This window comes from Clarias gariepinus, chromosome 9 (assembly GCF_024256425.1).
Source record: "Clarias gariepinus isolate MV-2021 ecotype Netherlands chromosome 9, CGAR_prim_01v2, whole genome shotgun sequence".
In the NCBI taxonomy this organism is placed as follows: Eukaryota; Metazoa; Chordata; class Actinopteri; order Siluriformes; family Clariidae; genus Clarias; species Clarias gariepinus.
Genome location: NC_071108.1, coordinates 26,307,756 through 26,330,358, shown reverse-complemented (window position 1 = coordinate 26,330,358; position 22,603 = coordinate 26,307,756). Strand labels below are relative to the sequence as shown.

Genomic DNA, 22,603 nt, shown 5'->3' with positions numbered 1-22,603 from the left:
ACTACACAGATATTAGACACTTTTAATTCAAAGTGGGTTCGCTGTATCTATTGCCAATAAAACAAGCACTCTGCCGCTGTCTAAATAAATGTAAAAGAAAGACGATACAAAAAAAAAAGAAGGATAAAAAACAGCAGTTGAGGGAGAATGAGTCATTAGTAACCATTTCCGATGAGGATGATAAAAATATATCTGTGCACAAATCTAAAACAGCACACAGCTTTGCAGGCATATCGTGTAATATAATAACTATCCAAAACCAAGGCAGCAACATCACAGACACCATAAAGAAACACATGTATAAAAGTACTTCATCCTTACCTGGAGTTTTCAAACTTCTCAATGAGGAAGCACACACTCTTGGCCGGATGTTTCTCCGGCTTGGATGCGAGTGTTTTGGGTTTGGGTGGAGGGACTGGGAGAGGGCGACAAGGCGCTGGAGGGATCTGCTGTGGCCACTTGCTGTGGTCCTGCCGTGGAGTCCGCAGATGTGGGGGCTTAGGGGGCACTGAGGGGAAAGTAACAAAAGTAGAAGGGAAAAAAACAAAAAAAAAGCGTCAGACAAGTCCTCGCAGTGTAACGATGGAGCACTTGGAGTTCCTCTGCATATGGTCAAGTGATGAATCCTCCATATCGTTAAATCCAAGTCCACTGAGTATAGATAAACACAGTTCTAAACAGACAACAGTGAGGTGCGGACGAGCCGCTCACACACGCAAAAAAGCTTCCTCCTTTGTGAACAGGAAGTGGAATCAGTCATACTGTGGTTGCACAAGAATATATTCACCTGAACACAAAGCCACAACGTTTTATTTGTACCCTGCTGCAATAAACTCCGAAGTGTCTCTGCATAAATGCACAATATGCAAACCGTATAAATTTAGCGTGTTTGAGTAGTGTGTGTTTGACTGCACCATGCATGTGTATGTGAGAAACTAGACTTAGGGTTGTGTGCAGATATGCACAGTTTTTCTGAGCTGCGTTATTCACACTTCCTTCCTCTCGCACTACTAATGAAAAAGACATCAGACAAACAGACATGCACATGTCAATTACTGTATAAGAGGGGGAATGCACAGGAGTAACAAGAACACGGTTAATCTTAACGGTAACCTCAATATACAGGCTTTTGAATTAAAAACCGACCTAAATGGAGACCCATTCAAACAGTGCTGAAATACTGAATGACAAGAGGTTGAAAATAGAATGTGGAAAATACAACAAGGTGGAAATCGATAAAAAAAAAAAAAATTGCCAATTGTATAAGGATGATTTCTTCCCTACGCAATTACCATCAAATGTATTAATCTAGGCAACTGAAAGTAAACGGCCTAATAAGTAAGTGGTACCTCCCATCTAATAATGCCCCCTGGTGGGATGCCCTGAGAGTAGGTTCATTTAAACACCGTGTAAACGAAGAAAATAAGTCAAATTTACCCTTTGATATTTTTTTATTATAAGACCTACACAAAAAATCTAGGGGAAAAACTGATTATGAACAATACAGTAGAAGCAAATCAACGAAAAAGCTAATAGAATTTAAGACAAATCCACTGCAGGTTCAAGATCAGTCCAATTAATAAATACTGTATGTTTAAAAAGGCCGAAACTTAATGCTTACCTAAAAAATTATAATAATAAAAAAAGCTCTGTTCATTTAAAATGAAACTTTTAATATTTTGGAGCTGTTGGACATTATTAGTGCTAGATCAAAGTGACAGTGCTTTAATCAAATGCTGATCAAAAAAACGATAAAGAATATTATATTTAAGGCATTTTAATTTTTTTAAGTTATATAGTACTGCGCAAAAAATGTTGAGCCCTCTTCTTTACTTCATATTTTGTTTCCTGTGCCTGAGCCATTTCAGAGGATCATCAGAATCCTTCAAGCATAAAAATCAATCTAACTTAAAGACATGAACCAGTGAGAAACAGATGATGACAGATGATGATTAGTGATACTGCTGGTGCTAATGCTGAGTGATTAAAACAGACGAGACAGGAAATGAGGTTGCTGCAGAGTTTTTACATTTTAAATCTTTAGGCCCTTTGCAGCCTGTCACAATAAAGCATTCGCCCGCAATTTATGAGTTACATGCTCATGTTAAGATATTTAGTTCATGTATTAGTATATATTCATTACATTCGACATTCCAAGCAAAAGAGTGGTTTTAATCTTTCATGTTCCCTTTCAGCACATTCATATCACCCATCCCAGATGTTCTTTTAAACATTTTTTGGTAGTACTGTCCTCAAACTGGTTCTTGTAAAACACAACAGTAAAAATGATTGATTATAACCCAAACCCTAGTCTAAGCTGAAGGCAGGAGCTACGTGCTGTCTCACACTAAAGGAACTTTCTTCATCAACAATGGTGGGGAAGGTTAGGAAAAAAAGCCAAACTAATATACTTGTGTGTGTGAGAGGAAGTAAAATCTTTAGAAATGATTACTTCTTTATATACTGTAGTGTACATACTGTAAGAATAAAATCCCACACTTCTATTTAGCGTAGAACTGAGCAGTCACAAGACAGCTTTTAAAAAGCATTGTGTTGTGATACAAAAAAACACAATGTGCATTCCACATGTGATACAGGACATACTGTATGTACTACCACGTCAGTGAAAAACAGTGTAAACTGAAATACAATACAGCTCAGTACCGGATAAGTAAACAACCTGTTAACCCTCTTTCTGGTTATCCATTAGTATTTCACTATACATTTAAACATACATGTTCAGGACTACTAGATTATGGATTACGAGTTGAAATGCTGTACATGCGGTGCCGACAGAAAGCAAAACATAAAAAGCAAAATGTAAAAAGGCAGCATGACACACACCGCAACACGTTCATATGATTTGCCAGTAATTGAGCCGTCCTGGCTCGAGGCAGTAGATGCATAATTGAGCTCTCACAGCAAACAAAGGCCTTACGCACATGCCCGGATAAATATGTGATGATCTGGACGTACCTTGAGGTCTCTGTGATGTTGGCTTTCTCTGTGCAGCTGAAGCGGGCTGGCAGGACTTCCCAACAATGTGGCTCTGACATGATCTGGGAAGAAGCGAGGTTTTCTTTTTCAACACCAAATCCACTGATCCACAAGAATACTGAATGAGTGGGGATGAGAGGTCTAGGAAGAAAAGAAAAGAAAAGAAAAATAAACCGTCCAAGTTTTAACACACACAGCGATTATTGCTCTTTTCAAAAAAACATAAAAGCGCACATCCGTTCAAAAGAGAAAACGCTTGACCTTTACCAAATTGGTCACCAATTTGCCCGAAATATCTCCGGCAGAGACAAATGTCCTTACACTTTCCAATATTGGGAGCACATAGAAGAGTGAAGTGTTTATATTGGGAGCACAAAGTGTTTAAGAGTTAAGGCGGAGTGGTGCTTAAGGGACATCACAAAAATTGCCTTAAGTTTGGCTTCAGAGTCGCTAATGACAAAGTAAAACGCTTGGAAATATTGTACCCTTTTGAATATAAAAAAAAACAATACTTAACTTTAACCCATCATTAGAATTCCACAGTCTTTTACACACTTTAGTGGTACATAGTCATATTAATATAGATTTTATTTGTATCATAACTAGATATTCTATGAAACGTATTCATCTATGCCTTACAAGACTTTTTTTTTTTTTTTTTTTAAACCAGAGCTCTGCGGTGGAGGACTGGGTTAGAGGTGAGACTTTTGGACCTCCTGGAGGAGTGTGAACAAGCTGGTGAAGGTTGCTGTGGTGTTGGAGTTGGAGTGGTGCTGTAGTCCATGACTATGCAACAGGACTGATGTTTGGTCTGGTCTGTGCTCTGAACATTAAATTCCAAAAAGACTGAACATACACCTATGAAGACATCCACGTGATTGTTATCAGACTTGGAGAGAAACGCTCCTCTCAAAACAACCTCTTGTCACTATTTTTTTGCTGTCTGACACACTGGGATGTAAACCAGATCACCGTTTTAACTTTTTATTAGAATAAAGTTTGTTTAAATGATGTTTGTGTGTTTAAATTCTTGGTATTTTTAGACCACCCTGTTTTTATAGAAAAACAATGACTTGAACCAACAATATCAAAGGGCTACAATGGGAGACGAATAGATGACAAGTTGGGCTCAGTCAACCCTAGAGAAATATAACTAATTGAGCCCACAACCAAAACCAAAGTACTTGAGCTGACTTAGATATTTGTACAGTTTTAATACAAGTTTAATCAACTTACGATTTTGAACTGGGTACACGTTGTGTGAACTATTTTAGAAAACAAATTCTATTAAACTGAGAGTGAGTAACAATAATACATTATATTTAAAATCGATAAAACAATCCCTTAATCATGAAAGCTAGAAGGAACAAAGTGACTCGCCATCTCCATGTGCTTCAAATATTATTCATGATTCTTGTTTTTATTATCATCATCTGAAACGTGAAGAATTTGCGACGTACATACAGTACACACTTATGACGGCTATCTTTTGGCGTACTCTTCACAGTTTTACTGTAAAACGGACATTTCTCACTTGTAAGCCTTTTACAGTACATGCTATAGTCTGTTTTTACAACGTCAGCAGTTGACACTGCTCTCCTGCTGCTGTGATACTCCATCAAAATGCTTCACAGTGCATAATATCTATTCTACTGTACATAAGATAACTATAAACACAATACCTGAACTAGAAGTGTGCCCCCTTGTGGTGTACAAGGTAATTGATACATGAGTAACAGAGAAACTTTATGCAAAACAATCATGGTCAGTATTCTTTCAATCGGGTAAAATCTCAATTAATTAATCGCATAATGATTAATTCGTTCACGTCCCTAGCTTCAATACTATAATAATAATAACGCTATCACAGAGATGCTCCTAAAGTCTTAGATGTAACAGTGCACAGTATTATGCTACGGATTACAATTCTACTGTATCTGTCAGTTGTGCTGGATTTTCACAACGCTCTAGGCCAATGTATAATCAGCTTTCCTCTTTTCCCAATAATGAAGTGTTTCGCTCTGCTCCCCAACATTCCCATCTGCCTCAGTATTCCCACTAGCCCTATTCTAATGGCAGCAGTGGAAATTTCTCAAAGTCTCCATTGGGGGAAAAACCTGCTCTAACTGCAAAGACAAATCCCTGAGGCTACGGGGCTGAGATCTGATCAGCCAATGGACAAACTCATTTCAAGTTCAAAATGGACCAAAAAAAAAAAAAAAAAAACGTTTAGTAAAAATACATAAAATCTCATTTCAAATAAGTCAAGGCCTATTTCGCACATGATTCAGTGCATGTACACTGTATCTAATACTACACCTACATATCTCTTCTGTTGCATACAGTATTTGGCACTCACTATGTTATCAGTATTTATATTTTATAATCAGATCTCTCGGGCAAACAAGACCTTGTGTCACTAGATAAAATAGTTGGCTCAATCTGTTTGGCTTGAAAAGCACAACGATTATTTTTTGTACCTAGTCATTCACTTAATCGTGCAGCAACTGTTAAATCCTTGGCTCTGCAACACACACACACACACGTACACATACACCATGTATAACTATATTTACTAAGAAGAACCAAATCTTCTTATCCCGATTAGTTGTAATGTTTTCACTGCAGATTAAAAATAATAACCCCACTGTTGGTAAAATATTCAAGACAGCTCACCTACACTGTATTAACACACCTTGGCGATCTCAGTGAACTCCATGATCTTGTTCACGACCCAAAATAAATGAACAGAAACGATCACAGGAATGGAAAAGAAAAGTAAAAGAAAAAGGAGAGGTTTCCTTTTGTGTAACGCTGTCTTATTCCAACCCAGTGCGATCCATAGCTCCGTAAAACACTCCCTCTGAAAACGTCTGTGAGGAGCCGGTGTTTGCGTGTTTCTGAAGTAACTGCACTTCCAGTTCCCTCCCTCTACAAACCTGGTGTTTTGACAGAACACACACACGCACGCACGCGCACACACACACACTCCTGTTGCCAGGTGAGGAAAAAAATATATATCACTTATGCTGTCATACAGCACCTGCTGTCCTAAGCGGTCAAGTAAAGCACCTGCCAAACCTGCTCTACATACATACACGTGTGTGTGTGTTTGTGTGTGTATAAGCGAGAGAGAAAAGGGAGCATGAAACTGGCAATAAGAACTAGGTAAGCAGTAAGAAATGTAACCATGTTAATCAAAGATTGAAAATGGACACGAAGTTTGGTCAACGCACGTACAGTAGCAGAATTTTTTTTTTTTATTATTATTATATTAATGTGCTGCATTTTGATTTGATCATGTTTAGGTGTTTAAGTATAGAAAAGATTCAAGACTTTGTGTAAACCCCCCACTAACTTCCCCATGTGCTTTCATTCACCACAGTTCACATAAAAGAGCGTTACCAGCAGCGACTGTATTTATAATCTCATCCTTCCAGTTTGCATAGACAGAAAGACCTCATCACTGCAAACTGGCACCATTGCACCCTTTGGTGGCCAAAGCGAGAGAAACTACAGAAGCCAACCAAGAAGTGAACTGAAATCCGTACTGTAATTCTCACAATTTGGCTTCTATGGTTTCCCTGCACCATTAGGGTCAGCTCTGGGAAACTAACGTGCTTGTACGCCTGTGTTTGCACAGCAGCACTAAGTGGTTATATATGACTCCATTACAGCCCTTGCTTGGCCTCCTTCTGAGACCACACAGCAGACACACTATAAATATGAGCGTACGACAGAAAGACAAAGAGAGAAGGTACAACCAGCACCCGGGTTCTGCGCAGCCCCCTTCAGTACGATCTCAGGGGCACAAGCTCCGAATCATATGGAACATGAACTCTAAACCTAATAATTCTTGTTCATTTCATTTTATTCAGGTCATCTGAGGCAGAAGTTGCCAAGAGTGATTAAAAAGAAATAGATTTCAGTATGTCTGAAAAAGAGGAAAATGCAGATTAGAAGAAAAAACAAAGCTGCAGATCTTCGTGATGAAAGAAATAAAGCATACACAGATGTACTTAAATCAGATCAGACAGTAATTCTGTCTACTTCCCTTCCGCCTCAGTCTATCCCTGTCCCTAAATGGTTCAGTGTGTGTGTGTGTGTGTGTCTGTGGCAAAGAAAAAACTCAAAAGAGAACAAACAAACAAGTAACGTGAAAGTAGGCTAAGATTGAACACAGGTTATCGAAATCAGGGCAGCAGAAATAGTTCAGAGTCTTGGCCTGATTACACGAGCAAAACCAGTTAGGGAAATAAACATGTTGTCCCCTTTCACTAGTTTGATATTCAGTATTATTCTGTAAACCAAAAATAACCAAAAATGTGAAAGTCGGGAATACAACTGCGTGGCAAGGCGAGGGGAAATTCTCTTCTCCAGAACAACAGAACTACGGCTTAACTCTTTTTAACCTCGGTGTAAAGGGTTATCCACCCAGGATGTGCCTCTAGGTGTCTGATGACGTCTACAAACACATTCCTACAACATGACTGTATAATCATTTTCCGAGCGACTGTAACGAGAGCAATTTAATATCGCTTACAAAAGTTACACCTAGAAGCACCGCCTCATACAGTATATTTATAGATTTATCCTGAACCTGCCTTACTGTACATCCGCACGCGTACACTTCACTCAAATAGTCATTTTGTGCAGTTACTGTACAATACCATCCTGTTGGCAGAATGTGATCCGCAAGGTGGACCAGCAGGGTAGGTGTGATCGAATAAAGTGGCCAGTAAAAAAAAAAAAATCCTGAGCGGAACAATTAATACATTGGCAGTGTTAGCTCAGAGGGTTAGGGTCGGCGGTTTGAGCTCCAGCTCCACCAGGTTGCGAGTGTACAGCCCTTAAGCGAAGCCCTTAACCCGATCTGCTCGCTGTATCTAGGCTGATCCTGAGCTCTAACCCCTCCTGTGCTGGGATATCCGAAGAACGAATTTCCCTGTGCAGTAATGTATATATGATGAAAAGGATAACTAGCTAACCTAGCAGCACTGTACAGATACTATCTAAAAAGAGAATAGACTCAATAACAATATGGCTTTAACATTACAGACATCCCATCTCTCCCAGGAGTTCCGGGATCATCCTGTATATTGGTAGCAGAAAATCCCAGCGAGAAAAAGAGAAGAGACAGCATGTTTATACTGATTCATTATTCATTTGCTTTGTGTTAAGTAGAACAGCGACATGGCAAAAAATTACACACTTTACCCCAGGGTGCAGTAAAGTGTACTATAATAAATGTCTATAACAGTAGTAGAAATAATGGCAGCGCTGCTCTCTGCACTGCAATAGCTATATTCTGTAGGGGTTACTGGTGTCCAGTGGGATCTTCCTGAAATGAGTTTCTGCTCAATGTTTTTGTATGCATAGCTTAACAACATGCTGCTCACATACAGTACACCAAACTGAAGGATGGAACTTTACCATGGTAAAAGAGCTGGTTTAATAACCATCAAAGGGAGGGAAAAAAAAAATCGGTGGTGAATTTCTTTTAGTTTGATTGTTTTTCTGCCTGGAATTCAAACTTACCCAGACCTCGTTTAGAGGAACCGACAACCGCAAACCACTTCTGCATATCATTATAATCAAACGCAAAGACATTCTCACGTTGAAGCTTTTGTTATGAGTATATTCAACACGCTCAATATATATATATATATATTAGAGTAGTCAATGTGCAGCTTGTACAGTATACCAGTACAGAGTTACTGTCCTCAAAAATGACTAGAAATTGTCAAAATAGCTGGAATCAAAAGAACAAAAGTAAGTACACCCTAAGTGATAACAGCTGTAAATCTGTACATAACCATGCAAAGTCACACGTCCCATTCATCATGTTCATGTGTTTGTCAGTGGCCAAGTACTTCTCCAAATCTGGACCCTATTGAGCACCTGTGGGGCGTCCTCAAGCGGAAGGTGGCGAGGCGCCATGTGTCTAACATCCAGCATCTCCGATATCCTTATGGAACATATTTTATGCGAAATCTTGTGCTGTAGGTACGAACATATGGGTTAATACTTGGTCCATGTTGCTATTTTTCACATTTTGAGATATGATCGTATATCATATCTTAAAATGTTTGGCAATGACTTTAAGTTTATAATTCGGCATATGAACGGCCCAACTCGCGGACAAAAGTTTTGCAAGAAATTTGTCTCAGTATATGAAGCATGTTCGGCGTTTGAGCGACCGAGCCGGGTGCACATACTTTCGGTGAGTTAGTTAAAATTATTTATTTTTATTTTTTTGCATTTTTGGCAAAGATTTAGTGAAAGCATGGCACCAATATTAGCAAGCACGATAGCAAGAAGAAAAGGAACCACTTTCAGTTTAGTTTTTAAAGCAACAGGTGCTAAGAGGAATAATGTTTCATATGGAAAAATATAATTATAGTGTTGGAAAAAGGTAGTATTGGTAATATGTTTGGGTGCCTGGAACAGACAGACATGAGAGAATGACAGGGAGAGGCTTTGCTTATACAGCCAAGAGAGCTCAGGTTCTCTCCGTCCATCTATTTCCATAAAGCAGGCGCTATTCTGTAATAATTAACTTTACAATTTCAAACCACAAATAGGCGAAGGTTAAAAGTTAGCTGTCCGAGTGATTAGGAAAATGATGGCCTGGATGATGAATCATTTTTAATACTAGTAAATCCATTAATACTAGCCTTTACACAAGGCCTTTACATTCGTAAGCGGAAGCAATAAAACAGTACAATTCTTCATGGATGTTATTAATTTTACAACAGTCATTAAAAAAAAAAAAAACATTGGATGAGTAATGGTGTCGCTCATAATGTGGTGCTAATGTGGGCAGTCCAAATGTTAAAACAATAATAATATATATATATATATATATATAATAATAATAATAATAAAAAGCCTGCTGGATCATGCATGGAAAAGAAGTGTGTGTATGCTGTAAAGGAAAAAAGACAGAGCAATAGGAAAAGAGTAAATGAGAGGAAGATGTAGAGTCTGCACACTATTATCTCCACAGGGAGGAGAGATCGAGAGGAAGAAGCAGTCAGCTGCAAATGTGCCACTCGATCATTAGCACACAGCAGCCGGAGACCAAAATCTCCAGGCAACCTTTACCCAACCTGCTGCTGCTGCTGCTCCGTGTGTGTGTGTGTGTGTGTGTGTGTGTGTGTGTGCGCGTGTGTGCGTGTGCGTGTGTATGGAAAATGACCTGCAACCCACCCAGCTCATCCTGCTGTCATCAAAAACACTGGTGCATCAGCTGACCGATACACACACACACGCACGCAATAAACCCAACCCTTCAACTCCCTTGAAACTCCCCAAACTCAGAAACAGGTCAGCAGATAGGAGAAGAATGGCACGCCAATACTTCCTAACTAACTTGTCCAAAAGAAAATATCCTCTAACCCTGCTGACGCAGTGGGTGTGCATGTTCTCGCCTGTGTGTGTGTGTGTGTGTGTGTGTGTGTTTATATGAATATAAGAGTCCATGTCCTGAGGTGTGTCCGAGGTCTGCCACTTTGATGAAAGCTTTACTCACCCAGTGGTGGCCTAAATGATTAGATAGAACATGTCTACTCGAAAGAAAATGGAAAAAAAAAAAGATTAAAAAAAACACCTCACACACACATGCAGTACAGACACAGAACAGCAGTGTGGATCTCCTATCCTCCTCGGAAGGGCTTCCAAATGACATTTAGTAGGAAATTTGTTAAAACTGTTTGTTCTGTAAGTACTGTAGGTGTGTCTGTAAGTAAAGGAAAGGTTTTGGTGAAGATGCCGATTCAGGCTATTTTTTTTAGTATGTTGACTTTGGTTCTATTTCCGGTTCACGGAAACACACGTGTATTGTCCAAAAAATAGACTCCAGATACCAATATTTACAATTATTTACAATATTTTCAGTGTGTAAGTGAATGAATAAAAAGTCCAGTATATTATGTGTGGGGAAGTGTAGAAGAAATAAATTGTCGCCTCATCGGTTTTAATGAATCAGTCTTAACAAAACATAGTTCACAGTCCAATTCAGTGGAAAACAGCTCAGACAAAATGACGTCAGAGATTCTTCTTTTGCAATTTAAAGGCGCAGAGACATGATTCCACAGTGGGAGATGTGTTTGTTTAGGCGTGGTTATGGTTTTTGGGAATATGATCGCAGTGTGGGGAAAGGAGACAGATTTTACTTTACACTTTGTTAGGTTAAGCCTTTATTTGTCACATATACATTACAGCACAGTGAAACTCCTTCTTCGCATATCCCAGCGTAACTGGAGTCAGAGCGCAGGGTCAGCCATGATACAGCGCCCCTGGAGCAGTTAGGGTTAATGGCCTTACTCAAGGGCCCAGCAATGGCAACCTGGTGGAGCTGGGGTTCGAACCGCCGATCTTCCGATCGGTAACTCATCAGCCCTCTGAGCCACCAATGCCCCTTTGTCAGACTTAAGAACAAATCTTACTTACGAACATGCTCCCAAAACAGAAAGTCGGTGACTACCTGTACAATTTCTCCAGGTGTAGTAGTTAACCCTAGTGGTACGAGGCCATAGTGCTGAGGGTTCGAATCCCACCTCCGGTCTGTGTTTTCCTCATGGAATTTACATGTTCTCCCTGTGCTTGGTGGGTTTCCTCTGGGGCTTCCAGTTTTGTTCCACAGGCCTAAAGACATGCAGTTTAGGTCAATTGGCATTCCAAAATTTCCTGCAGTGTGTGTGTGCGACCAGTGATGGACTGGCACCCTGTCCAGTGTGTATCCCAAGTCTGGTTTGACGTATCTTCCACTATCTGACCAGATCTGACTCAAAATAGACTTGATCACAATAAAAGACCTTAGAGCCTGATGCCAAATAGGAAATTTGAAGAAAATGTAAAAGCAGAAATGGATTCTAAAACTTGAAGATATAATCGTCGCAATGAATCCCAATCTAAAGCAACATGTTTACCCAAACCAGATCTAAGAGTTGCATCAGACATGACTGATCTGAAATGGCACTTTCACCAAGCGGCAGTAGCAGCAGACACGTGAGCGGAGGCAGACACTAATGATAAGGTACTATGCCCAGCCCATCTGGCCCTGATAAAACACAGACATCGCACCAGGCCAGACTGGAGCAGCCTATTAGAAAAACACACCCGAAAAAAACCCAGTCTGGGGACAAAGTGAAATATAGCTGCTTCTTTTTAAATGGAGAAAATCCCAACTCTGAGAAATGAAAAGATAGTTAAAGCTGCAGCCACTGGGAATGGAACTGAAGATGAACATCACCCAAAAAAAAGGCGCACACACACACACACACACCACAATATTCCATTTAACTCCACTCCAGGCAGTACTGTTCCAATTATTTCAGTCACCCAGTGGGAATTTCCTCTCTCTTTCTCAGACACACACACACACACACACACTTACGAGTGTGAGTTACAGTATCGACACCGTAATAAAACAGAATGCTAAAGGAAAGTCCATCTTGTGTGTGTGTGGTGAGAGAGTGCATGTTTCTGGAATTGTACTAGTGCCTTACAGTAGCTATTAATGTATACAGTATGTACTTGTACACACCAATCCTTTATAACTTTAGTGAATGTTTAGTGAACACACACACACACACACACACACGCACACGCACACGCACACAGTTACAAGTGTGAATTAGAGTATCGACACTGTAATAAAGCAGAATGTCAAAGGAAAGTTCACATTGTGTGTGTGTGTGTGTGTGTGTGTGTGTGTGTGTGTGTGTGTGTGTGTGTGTGTGTGTGTGTTTCTGGTCTTGTATATGGTACAGTACATGCATTTGGCAGAAACTCTTTTAATAACTTTAGCAGTTGTTTAGTGAATACATGTGTGTGTGCGCATACACACACACACACACACACACACACACACACACACACGGGGGCAAAGTAGTCACTAATGGTGTACTCAAGCTCTGAAGCAAATATGTAGCATGTGTCTGTGTGTGTGTGTGTGTGTGTGTGTGTGTGTGTGTGTGTGTGTATGTGTGTGTGTGTGAGAGAGAGATCAAAGAGTGAGGCCCAGCAGGTAACACAGAGTTTTATGCTGTCACATAGGCACTTTTAATGCTGCTACAAATCTAAACGCTATTCTTCTAATTGACCAGGTGTGTGCATCTTGCTTCGTTTCTTCCCTTTCCTTTTGAAACACACACACACACACACACACACACACACTTGCAGTCCTTTTGAGGACCTCATATAGAGAGATAGAAATAATTAATAATGCAATTAATGAGTTCTATGCTGCACCTAAAGTTAATCCTAATCTCAAGCCAAAGTGTGTTTTTGTAAGCAAGTTGTCCTTCTGGTAGGAACAAGCCAAACGTCCTCACAAGGCCGAAGCTGTCAGATATAGCTGTCCTTGCAGGGTTACTCGGTGCCACCAAGATATAAAAGCATGCACGCACACGCACACACACACACACACACACACACACACAAAGAGACATGACAAGACTTGGTATTTAAAGGGGAAAGTTCAGACCCCAGACTGAGTAAGCATAGGGGTGATTGTTACCATGGCGACCGTGCTCTACCCAGTTCTCTCCCAAGCTAAGGCTCGGTTACAACCTTCACCAAACACACACATGGCCTAGTAGGATTTATTTACTTTATCAGTTACTCATCTTGGACAAAACTTTTAGACACTAAGCTGTAACAATCTTGTAAGCAGTGTGAACACAAGCACATGAATAAGGACACAAATCAGTTAAACAGACCCAGACAAACTAAACATCATGTTTTAGCCGGTCCGGGGTTGACATGGAAACGGCGGTCTGACATGGAGACGACGCTGGTTAGATCTGAAGACGTGCAGCCAGAAGCAGAGTAACTAGATTAGGTCTAAAACCGCATACCACCGCAGCAACCCGGGTGTATACGGCGGGAGCGGATTTGTTGTAACGTTTGACTCGGATGGAAGTCAAAGGGGGCACGTTGACGTGTAGCTATCTTAAACACTGTTCAGATATTAACGGGATTCTTTCGCACCTAGAGAAAACATCCAAGTGATAATGAGCACTTCTAAGAGGATAGATGTGTAAATAAAATGCTGAACACAAACTGGGACACCGATGCGCCTGTCCAGGTCTCTGGAGGTGTGTGTGTGTGTGTGTGTGTGTGTGTGTGTGTGTTAGGAGAAATAAAATGTCCTTGTGATAAATAACCAACTAGAAAGTACATGTAGTCAGTATGGACATTAAACTGTTGATCTGACAATTCAAACAAAGTGGACTTTGTCTGAAGACACACACACACACACACACACACTTCATAAAGTAATAAAAAATAAATAAATAAAAAAAACTCACCGGCTAAGGGCTAAGGTCTGTTTGCCACCTGCTTCCTTTTCCACAAAAAGTTACCATCCCAGGAGCACAGACTCATACGCACACACACACACACACACACACATACACACACACATACACACTGACTTACTCTCGGTCAATCCTTAAATCTTGATGCTACTGGATATACACATGCATCCACTCTCACATAGCTTACTCCGTATTCTCACACACACACACACACACACACTTTCTCCATCCTGACTGCTTTACTCCTCCCCTCTTCCCTCTATCCTACCCCCTACACGAACAATTGGTCCAGCCCCAAAACCTGCCCCCTCCTCCCATTCTACTCTTTTCAAGAGGACCCGTAATGCCATAGAGGTGTCTCCATGGCAACTAATGGCGGTGAGAGAAGGGAGAGAATGAGACTATGAGGGGTATGAGGCAAGCCGTAGAGGGAGAGGGACTAGGAGGAGGAATGAGGAAGAGTGAGATTAATCAGAGATAAAGTTCTGCTGATCTTTCGCCTCATTGAGGAATCAAAAAAATCGGAATCCTATGTTGTCACTCCCTCCATGAACCTGTTGAATGTGCGCGCGCGTGTAGGACAGGGAATGCCGACCCTCGAACCGGGAAACCCGCGTGTTCTAGTGTGTCTTTACGCGCACATACAATTAGCTATACTTTCATCCTTTCCTGTCCTCTTCCTCCCATCCTCCATCGCTTCGGGAGATTGACGGGTGATGTCACAGGCTCCACATGCACAAGCATTTTTTCGCAACTGAATCAGTCTGATCGCCATGGAGACGCAGAAAGCCAATGAGAAAGCTCCACATTTTGAAGTGAGATTTCGATCGGGAACAGGGGAGGGGAACAGGGGAGGGGATGGGAGGGGGAGAGAAGGGCGGAGATGAAGGAAACGAAGGGTGCGCAGGAGAAAGTAGAGGAAGTGGTCAGCGTGGTTTGGCGACACATTTTATTAAAAGAGGAAATCGCATTCGGGAAACAGGGCTTGCTCTGACACTGCGAGTCTCCATATTTGGGTGGATAGGGATGTGTGTGTGTGTAATGGAGTATGACTACATGAACTACAAAAGACTTGACCAACCTGTGGTCAACTGCTCAAGCGTTAAAAATGTGATTATGGTTGTAACACAATGATGAGCACTGGTACAATGAGGGAAGAGGCCTACGCACGCTGCAGGCTGGACTCCGATTATCAGCTGCTCACATAACAGAGTTAATGTTTCTCCATCTTTAATTAACCCAACACTCGATATGGCAAGTCGGGAAGAATAATAAAACGAATGAAATGAATGAAAATAAATAGGAAATTAAATTACATAAGTTCGGTATAAGGTCTGTTTAATTCGGCTCATATAATGACATCATTCTAGTTATTTTAGATCCCTCCGCAATGAGTGTGAGATACCCACACAATTATTCACAATGTGGACATGTGCATTTATTTAATTAATGCTATTTATTACAGGTATTACATGTGAAGTCAGGAATTTATGTATAATCTAAATTAAAATACTTTTAAGGTGATACTGTATAAAAATATATGCAAACATCCCCATTAATGAGATTATTAGTGCCATTATTTGCTGTTAGTTTGGACATGTACATGGAAATAAAAAAATAAAAAAATGGTACATGTACATTTTTAGCAATTTTCTTGTATTACTAAATATAGTACTGAGCAAAAGTCTTAGGCACCATATTATACGCTGTACCAATTTGGTTATACATGTTTATCATCCTGCATAATTACGTACAAAGTCTTTCCATATTAAACTTAAAAATGAATAAATAAATAACATTACAGGAGAATATACGCCTGGCTGTAAAGAAAAAAAAAATAGGACAAAACAGATTTGTGACGTTTTATAAGAAAACAGCTGTTAGGTTTTACTGAGCTTGCTGGAGAATAGGAACATTTGGTGAGTTTTTGGTATTTTTTGTCTTAATTTTTTGTCTTTTGTCTTTATTTTGATGTCTCAAGCCTCCCCTGTCAACACACACACTGGCAGGACTCGTTTTGTTTTTTTCTTTCAATCTTTCACTGTGCAATAGTGTGATGCTAGCACAGATCTGTGCCACTTCAGATTTAAGGGGCAATAGTTACACAATGCGATTTAATTGTTCTGCTTAAACCCTACAAAATCTCAACCAACGAGCTACACCTGCTTACTTTACAGTGACACTACAAAAACAGAGCATCAAAAGACTTTGTGTACAATGATGCCACTGAACATTACCATAATAAGACTTTATTACGGCGCTTGAAGCATACTGTGTTTTCGATGGTGCGAAACAGAGAGGAATGCGTTCATTACTTTTATCAACCATTAGAAAGTGACACTCATACATACACCACGACGTGTACTAACCGAAATGTTTAAACCTGTATTTAATAAAAACAGACGTATGTTTAGGACCCTCGCAAATGGAATCAAGGTCAGTCAAGTGGCTTAGTCTAGCGTAGATATCTCTGACCTCCAAGCCTGCCGTGTGGGATGTGGAACACCATCCTGTATGCATCCAGTAACAGAAAACTACATGCACTCAGACACTAATCCAAGTCCCAAGACAGGTTTATGGTCCCACAAAAAAAGGACACGTCTGGGGTAAATGCCAAGATTTGTCTTTTTAAGAGCTACGAACTGAATTAAATAAATAAGCACGGTGCTGTCATGGCGATGCGTCCTGGTGAGCGCGGCTTGGCGAGGGCTCAGAGCAGCCGGTTGGTGTCGGAAAGAAGGACGCTTGGCTGCTGTCGTAGAAAACCTGCCAACATTCCACAGCATGCTGAATCAACTCCAAACCTCGGCGATCAGAGCAAAGACTGATAAAGCTTCTCGTGCCTGCTACAGTTTCGAATTAGAAATGTACTCTTCGGTCGTTATAGGATACACTGTGACATCTTATACGATTGATATCATTTCACTTGAAATGCTGATAAAGTATACCCAAGTTATTTTAGAACGTTATATATATGAAGTATAACCATAAGAATAACTATAAAAAAAGAATCATTATCGTGAATTATAATATAATAATAATATTATAATATAAAACAGGCAAGGCCTCTTGTTTAACTTAATAGCTCTATTTAGTATTTCCTTACGTTTAACACACATACATAAAAACTGAACTATCAAGAAATAAAATGCTTTTATATTTCTCCCAGCAAAATACTTCCCTATAGATTTGCTCCAGAACAAAACAGTCGAGATATTCTGAATGCAGTCCGTCTAACACACACCCATACACTTATACTGTAAATGTTCTGCATCACGCTTCCACTCATGTTCTCCTTAAAGAGAAAGCCTCACGGTTCGAGCGGAGGGTGTTTGAAATAGACATTAATATTTCATAGAGATGTGATGCCCTCAATTCATTATTAATCCAAACTCTGATCTGATTAAGAGGCACTTGCTGCATTGAATTAACATAATAAACATGCGTGTGTGTGTGTGTGTGTGTGTGTGCAAAGATTTTGTCTAGGAGCATGACTAGATATTGTATTTACAATCTGAAGTAACGGTAAAAGCAAACATGGTTTGCAGCTACTGGATGTGAAACACTTACCGGAAAGACACTTTGTTTGCTGAAGCTTAGGGGGAAGAAAAAATCTTTCTGTGATCAAGTACTATGCTCGGTAATCAACACCTCGCCGCATTAACCGATCATGAAACTTGACATAATGTGAAGAGATAGTTAGTGGGGATAGATGTACTGTAGACGTGCACTTAGTATTATAAAAAGGTTATTAATACATATAACCAAAATGACCAGACCAGCTGACATCTGATCAGAAGTTCCCATTTTTGCCGGCAATGGCTTTGTTTAAACGCAGCCTAAGTGACGAGCTGACAGAAGTGCTGCTATCGACGCAGACCAATAACTCAAACAAGCAGCTACACACTGAGCTACAAATTCAGTCAGGCAATGTTTAACTAGGTTTCACGATCTGTAAACAGATCGTAGAAGAAAAACCGGAACAAAATCCCTCCTGCTTTCCTCTTCTCTTCTTCTTCACTATTGCACAATACAACATGTCTTTAAGTCTTTGGATGAAGGCTTGGAGAAAAAGGTTGGCATAGAGGATGTGGGATTGAAGGATGCTGGTGGTGGGTAAACTGATCCGTCACTTGAACCTGGACAGATGGAACTGTTTAACAATAACTTTTTCTTGTGGTCACCATTTCTGTAGTTTAGTTTGCCAAGAAGACAGGCCTTATATTAGGAACTAACATGCACTTCAGGCTTAAAGATATTACAATTAAACAATATTCTAATGTATATACAGTGGGACCTCGACGTCCAAAAATACCCAACTTAAGATTTTCGCTGAACAGAAATTTGCAAAGGATTTTCAGGGTACGAGTGACTGAACCAAGCCGAACGCAGACTAGGGTGCACATATAGTACGTCCTCAAGCCGTTCAAAATTTGTTTGCATCAGTGGAAAGCAGAGCCAAGCAAGTTTACGTATTTTTGTGGGTTTTTAGTTTTTGCATTTTGTGCAAGTTTTGGTGAAGACATCGCAACATGTGTCCCAAGAACTGTAGCAACAAGGTAGCAAGAAGAAAACGGAGTCACTTTCAGTTATAAGAAGTAAGAAGTAATAAGTTATTATAAGTAATGATGTCTATTTATTTCATATTTTACTTAGTTTACATGTCTTTTCTAACAGTTTTTTAAATGCAAAAATATTATTATAATGGTAATAATTAGTGATGGGCCGATCCACGATTGTTACGCTGTTTGTAAGGTTACATCACAGAATAAATAAATTATTAAGCACTTGTTAGAAGAGCAAAAAATATACACAACTACTTTGAATTTAATGGCATTCCAAAGGAATTTATGTCACACTTCACAAAAAGGTAGCAGCAAACACAACAATCTTGGTTGAAATAAGTTTAAGTATTATGTCCATTTTAGCAGCAACAACTGTGTAAAAAATAAAAGTGCAAAACTAAAAAATTGTAAATAAATATCTTAACTATCAAAAAAGTTAAAAACAATAAGCCCAGACGCATCTATTTGACAGGTCAAGCAACAGACCAACAACAGCACCAACTGAATAAGGCTTTAAAATAAAACAGCAAAGAAAGAAACATCTTCAGAGTAAAAAAAAAAAAAAAAGTCAGTTAAAAAAAACGACGAGCGTCTGCTGCCTGGTGTCTTTTTCCCTGTTTGCTAGCATAAACTCCTGGTACTCTTTCCCGTAAAATCTCTGCAGGTGCTTGATTAAATTAGTTGTATTGTACGACGCAACCGTACTTCCACCCCGCGGCACGCTGGCTTTACACACATTGCAAGTAGCCGTCTTGCTTTTCGGCGTTTCCAAACTAAAGTATCTCCAAACGAGCGACATTTTGTTCACAACAACGGCTAATGTTATTCGCTTGCTCAGATCGAAGTTGCCGCAGGTCCATGATATGGAATAAGGAGCGGTGCATTGCGTCGAGTTTAAGGTCCAGTGGAAGCTGCGAACTGGAATATATAGATCGGGCCTGTCCGACCGATATCCGATGACGGACTTATGGCTATATCGGACCCGATACCGATATCATATCGGATCGGGCCCATCTCTAGTAATAATGTTATAATGTTAATATTAGTAATAGTTTTGAGTGCCTGGAACGGATTTTCTACATTTACATTATCTGCTATGGGAAAATGCGTTCCCCAATACGAATTAAATTCGTATGACGAGGTACCACTGTATAAAATTTTACGCACAGGCTATAAAACTGTACATAACAAATAGTGCATTGCACAAAATATGCAACTGTAATGAGTAATATAAAATGAGCACAGTATGGCTGATTTTATAACGTGGTTTAAAATAAATTCTCTCCGAAGAATTAATAGATGTGTGCTTAATATTTCAGTTCAGTATGAAGGGTTTGTCAGATTTGTGTGTGCGCGCATCTAAATGTGTGTATTGGTCATCTGCTGAGCCGTGGGCTTTTTTTTTCCTCCTCGCAGCGACCCAGATGGCCAATAATCACACACGGATCAGTGAGATTAAGCGGAAAAAAGTGAGTATGAAAAGAAAAAGAGGGAGGGAAGGAGGGATTATAAAGGAGAGGAACTGAAGGTAGTGTAAATCGAAAGGGATGAACAGAAGGGTCGTGTTTGGAAGGGGGGGGGTGTTGACCCTTCATACCATTTTGACAACCGCAGCTCAGAGCGATTAAACAATGCTGGGATAATTTCAAGACAGGAGGCGTACACGCTTTGGCAGGTCACGTGTGAGTGTTTACTCAGATACTGAAAGGGTAGTCATGGCAACCTCAGAGACATGATCGATACCATAATGTTATGAAAGAGTCCTGCTTACCTACACACACACCCAAGTCTGACTGCATGATCAATGATTCACACGTTACCTTACGAGGAACGGCAATTTTCAACATGTCATTGACAGACACGGGAAAAGGGAAGATCATTTTAATTCGAGAAAATCTCAGTGTGGAAATATGTAGTGAAAAGATTTACTGCATTTACACTTTACTGTGTTTATACTCCTACAGAGTGAATCATGTGTATGTCTGTTTCTCTCTCTCTCTCACACACACACACACACACACACACACAGATACACTCTTCCCTAGAAACTGCGGTTGCAATAACAGGTAGCTAACTGGATTATGAACTCATAAGAGCATGTATGTGTTGCAATGCCTTTGGATTGATCAAAACCATTTTCTGTTCATGCTCTTTCTATTTCATCTGCAATGCCTCCACCTAGTGGATACACAGTGTTACTGCAAGTCCTAACTAAGCATGTAAATACAAAACAAATCACAGTTTTCTTGCACAACTGGTTAAAATGTTCAGGCTTGGTTTATTTAGAGTTGGGGTAAGCCTAAATTGTTTATTGATGAATTAATCATACACGATTTTTACTTACTGTATGTTTCACTTACTCTATACCAGTCTATATCACTTTACCCTGTGTACAGTGTCGCATGAGGAAGGCCTGGAACCTATCCTTCTTTTCTGTAGGGCATCAGGTGGGTTACATCCTGGATGGGAGGCCATTCCATCACAGGACACACAGACTCACACACACTACAGGAAATTTGGGACAACTAATTAATCTGCATGTCTTTGGACTGTGGGAGGAAACCTGGAGTACCCAGAGGAAACCCACGAGCACAGGGAGAACATGCATGCACACAGACCTGTGGCGGGAATCTCACCCGCATCCTGGAGGTGCAGAGGAACAGTGCTAACCTGTATGTTTCCAAAAAACAAGAACACTTTTAACACACTGGTGTGAACAAACCTGAATCCGAGACAGACATGACCAACTAAAGTGATTATACTGGTGGTGCAAACCAGGTTAATACTTGTTGTAAGCCTACACATTAAGGGTGTAACTAATGACAATATTGTTACTCAGATTCAAACCAGATATGTGCATGTTCTAAAACCAAAAAAAGTGGTTTTCATTTGTGCATTTACACGCCAGTTTGTCTTTTCCCTCTTACCATCTTTTTAAACCTCTATATCCTGCCTCATACTGCACACCAAAGTGAAGCCTCACCCCAGCCCTCTTTGACATGGCCTCATGCTCTCTTCTCGGGCTTTCCACAGGAAGTTGTGGAAAAGCAGTCAGAGTGAGTAAGGGATGAGGAGGATTTGATGATTAAAAAAAAGAAGGACAAAGCCTGCAGTGTTTCTGGTGTCGCCCAGCAGAGAACCACAAAGATGATGGAGCAAGAGAACATGAGGCGATGCCAAAAGCTCCTCCATCGAACCAAAGCCAGCATTTGCAGCTATTATATTGCAGCTATTATTATTCTGATGTGAAATTTCTCATGAGGAATTTTTAACACTGATGCACTGTTCTAATACGCCATATATACAGTACACACGCTTGGTGTTACACATTTCCGATGCTCAGATACTTACAGTATCTTCCTGCAATATGTGGAGATGATACACTGAACATGCCAACCCTGCTCCTGAAATACACAGCATTCAGCACATCAAAGATCCACTATTTGGGGTTTTTTTTTCCCCGCAAAAGCCTGACTGAAACACTGCTTTCTTAAGCTCCAAAGTGAACCCAAATTACAACCATTTGTCAATACGAACTGTTGTTTTTGTCCTCATAAAAGTCTCATAAAAGGCAGCAGATCTCCACCAGGCTTTCCAACAAATCATCTCTCTGTTCTCGTGTGCCATAGTTATTATAAAGATATTTTCCTGGAAAGTCATATGGTCATTATAACAAATTGCTGCATGAGGGACCCAAGAACTACTCCGACTGTG

The 22,603-nt window shown here is 40.1% G+C and overlaps 1 protein-coding gene across 1 annotated transcript in view; it reads right to left on the bottom strand.

The window, feature by feature from the left end:
• The window catches only part of fgd (faciogenital dysplasia), a 52,154-nt gene that overhangs the window by 16,980 nt on the left and 12,571 nt on the right, over positions 1 to 22,603 (bottom strand). Inside the window, exons 2-3 of the mRNA XM_053504278.1 lie at positions 2,977 to 3,138; positions 322 to 508 (exon numbers count right to left, since the gene is read on the bottom strand). Of these exons, the coding sequence (XP_053360253.1) occupies positions 322 to 508; positions 2,977 to 3,138 (349 nt within the window). The remainder of the gene's footprint in view (positions 1 to 321; positions 509 to 2,976; positions 3,139 to 22,603) is intronic.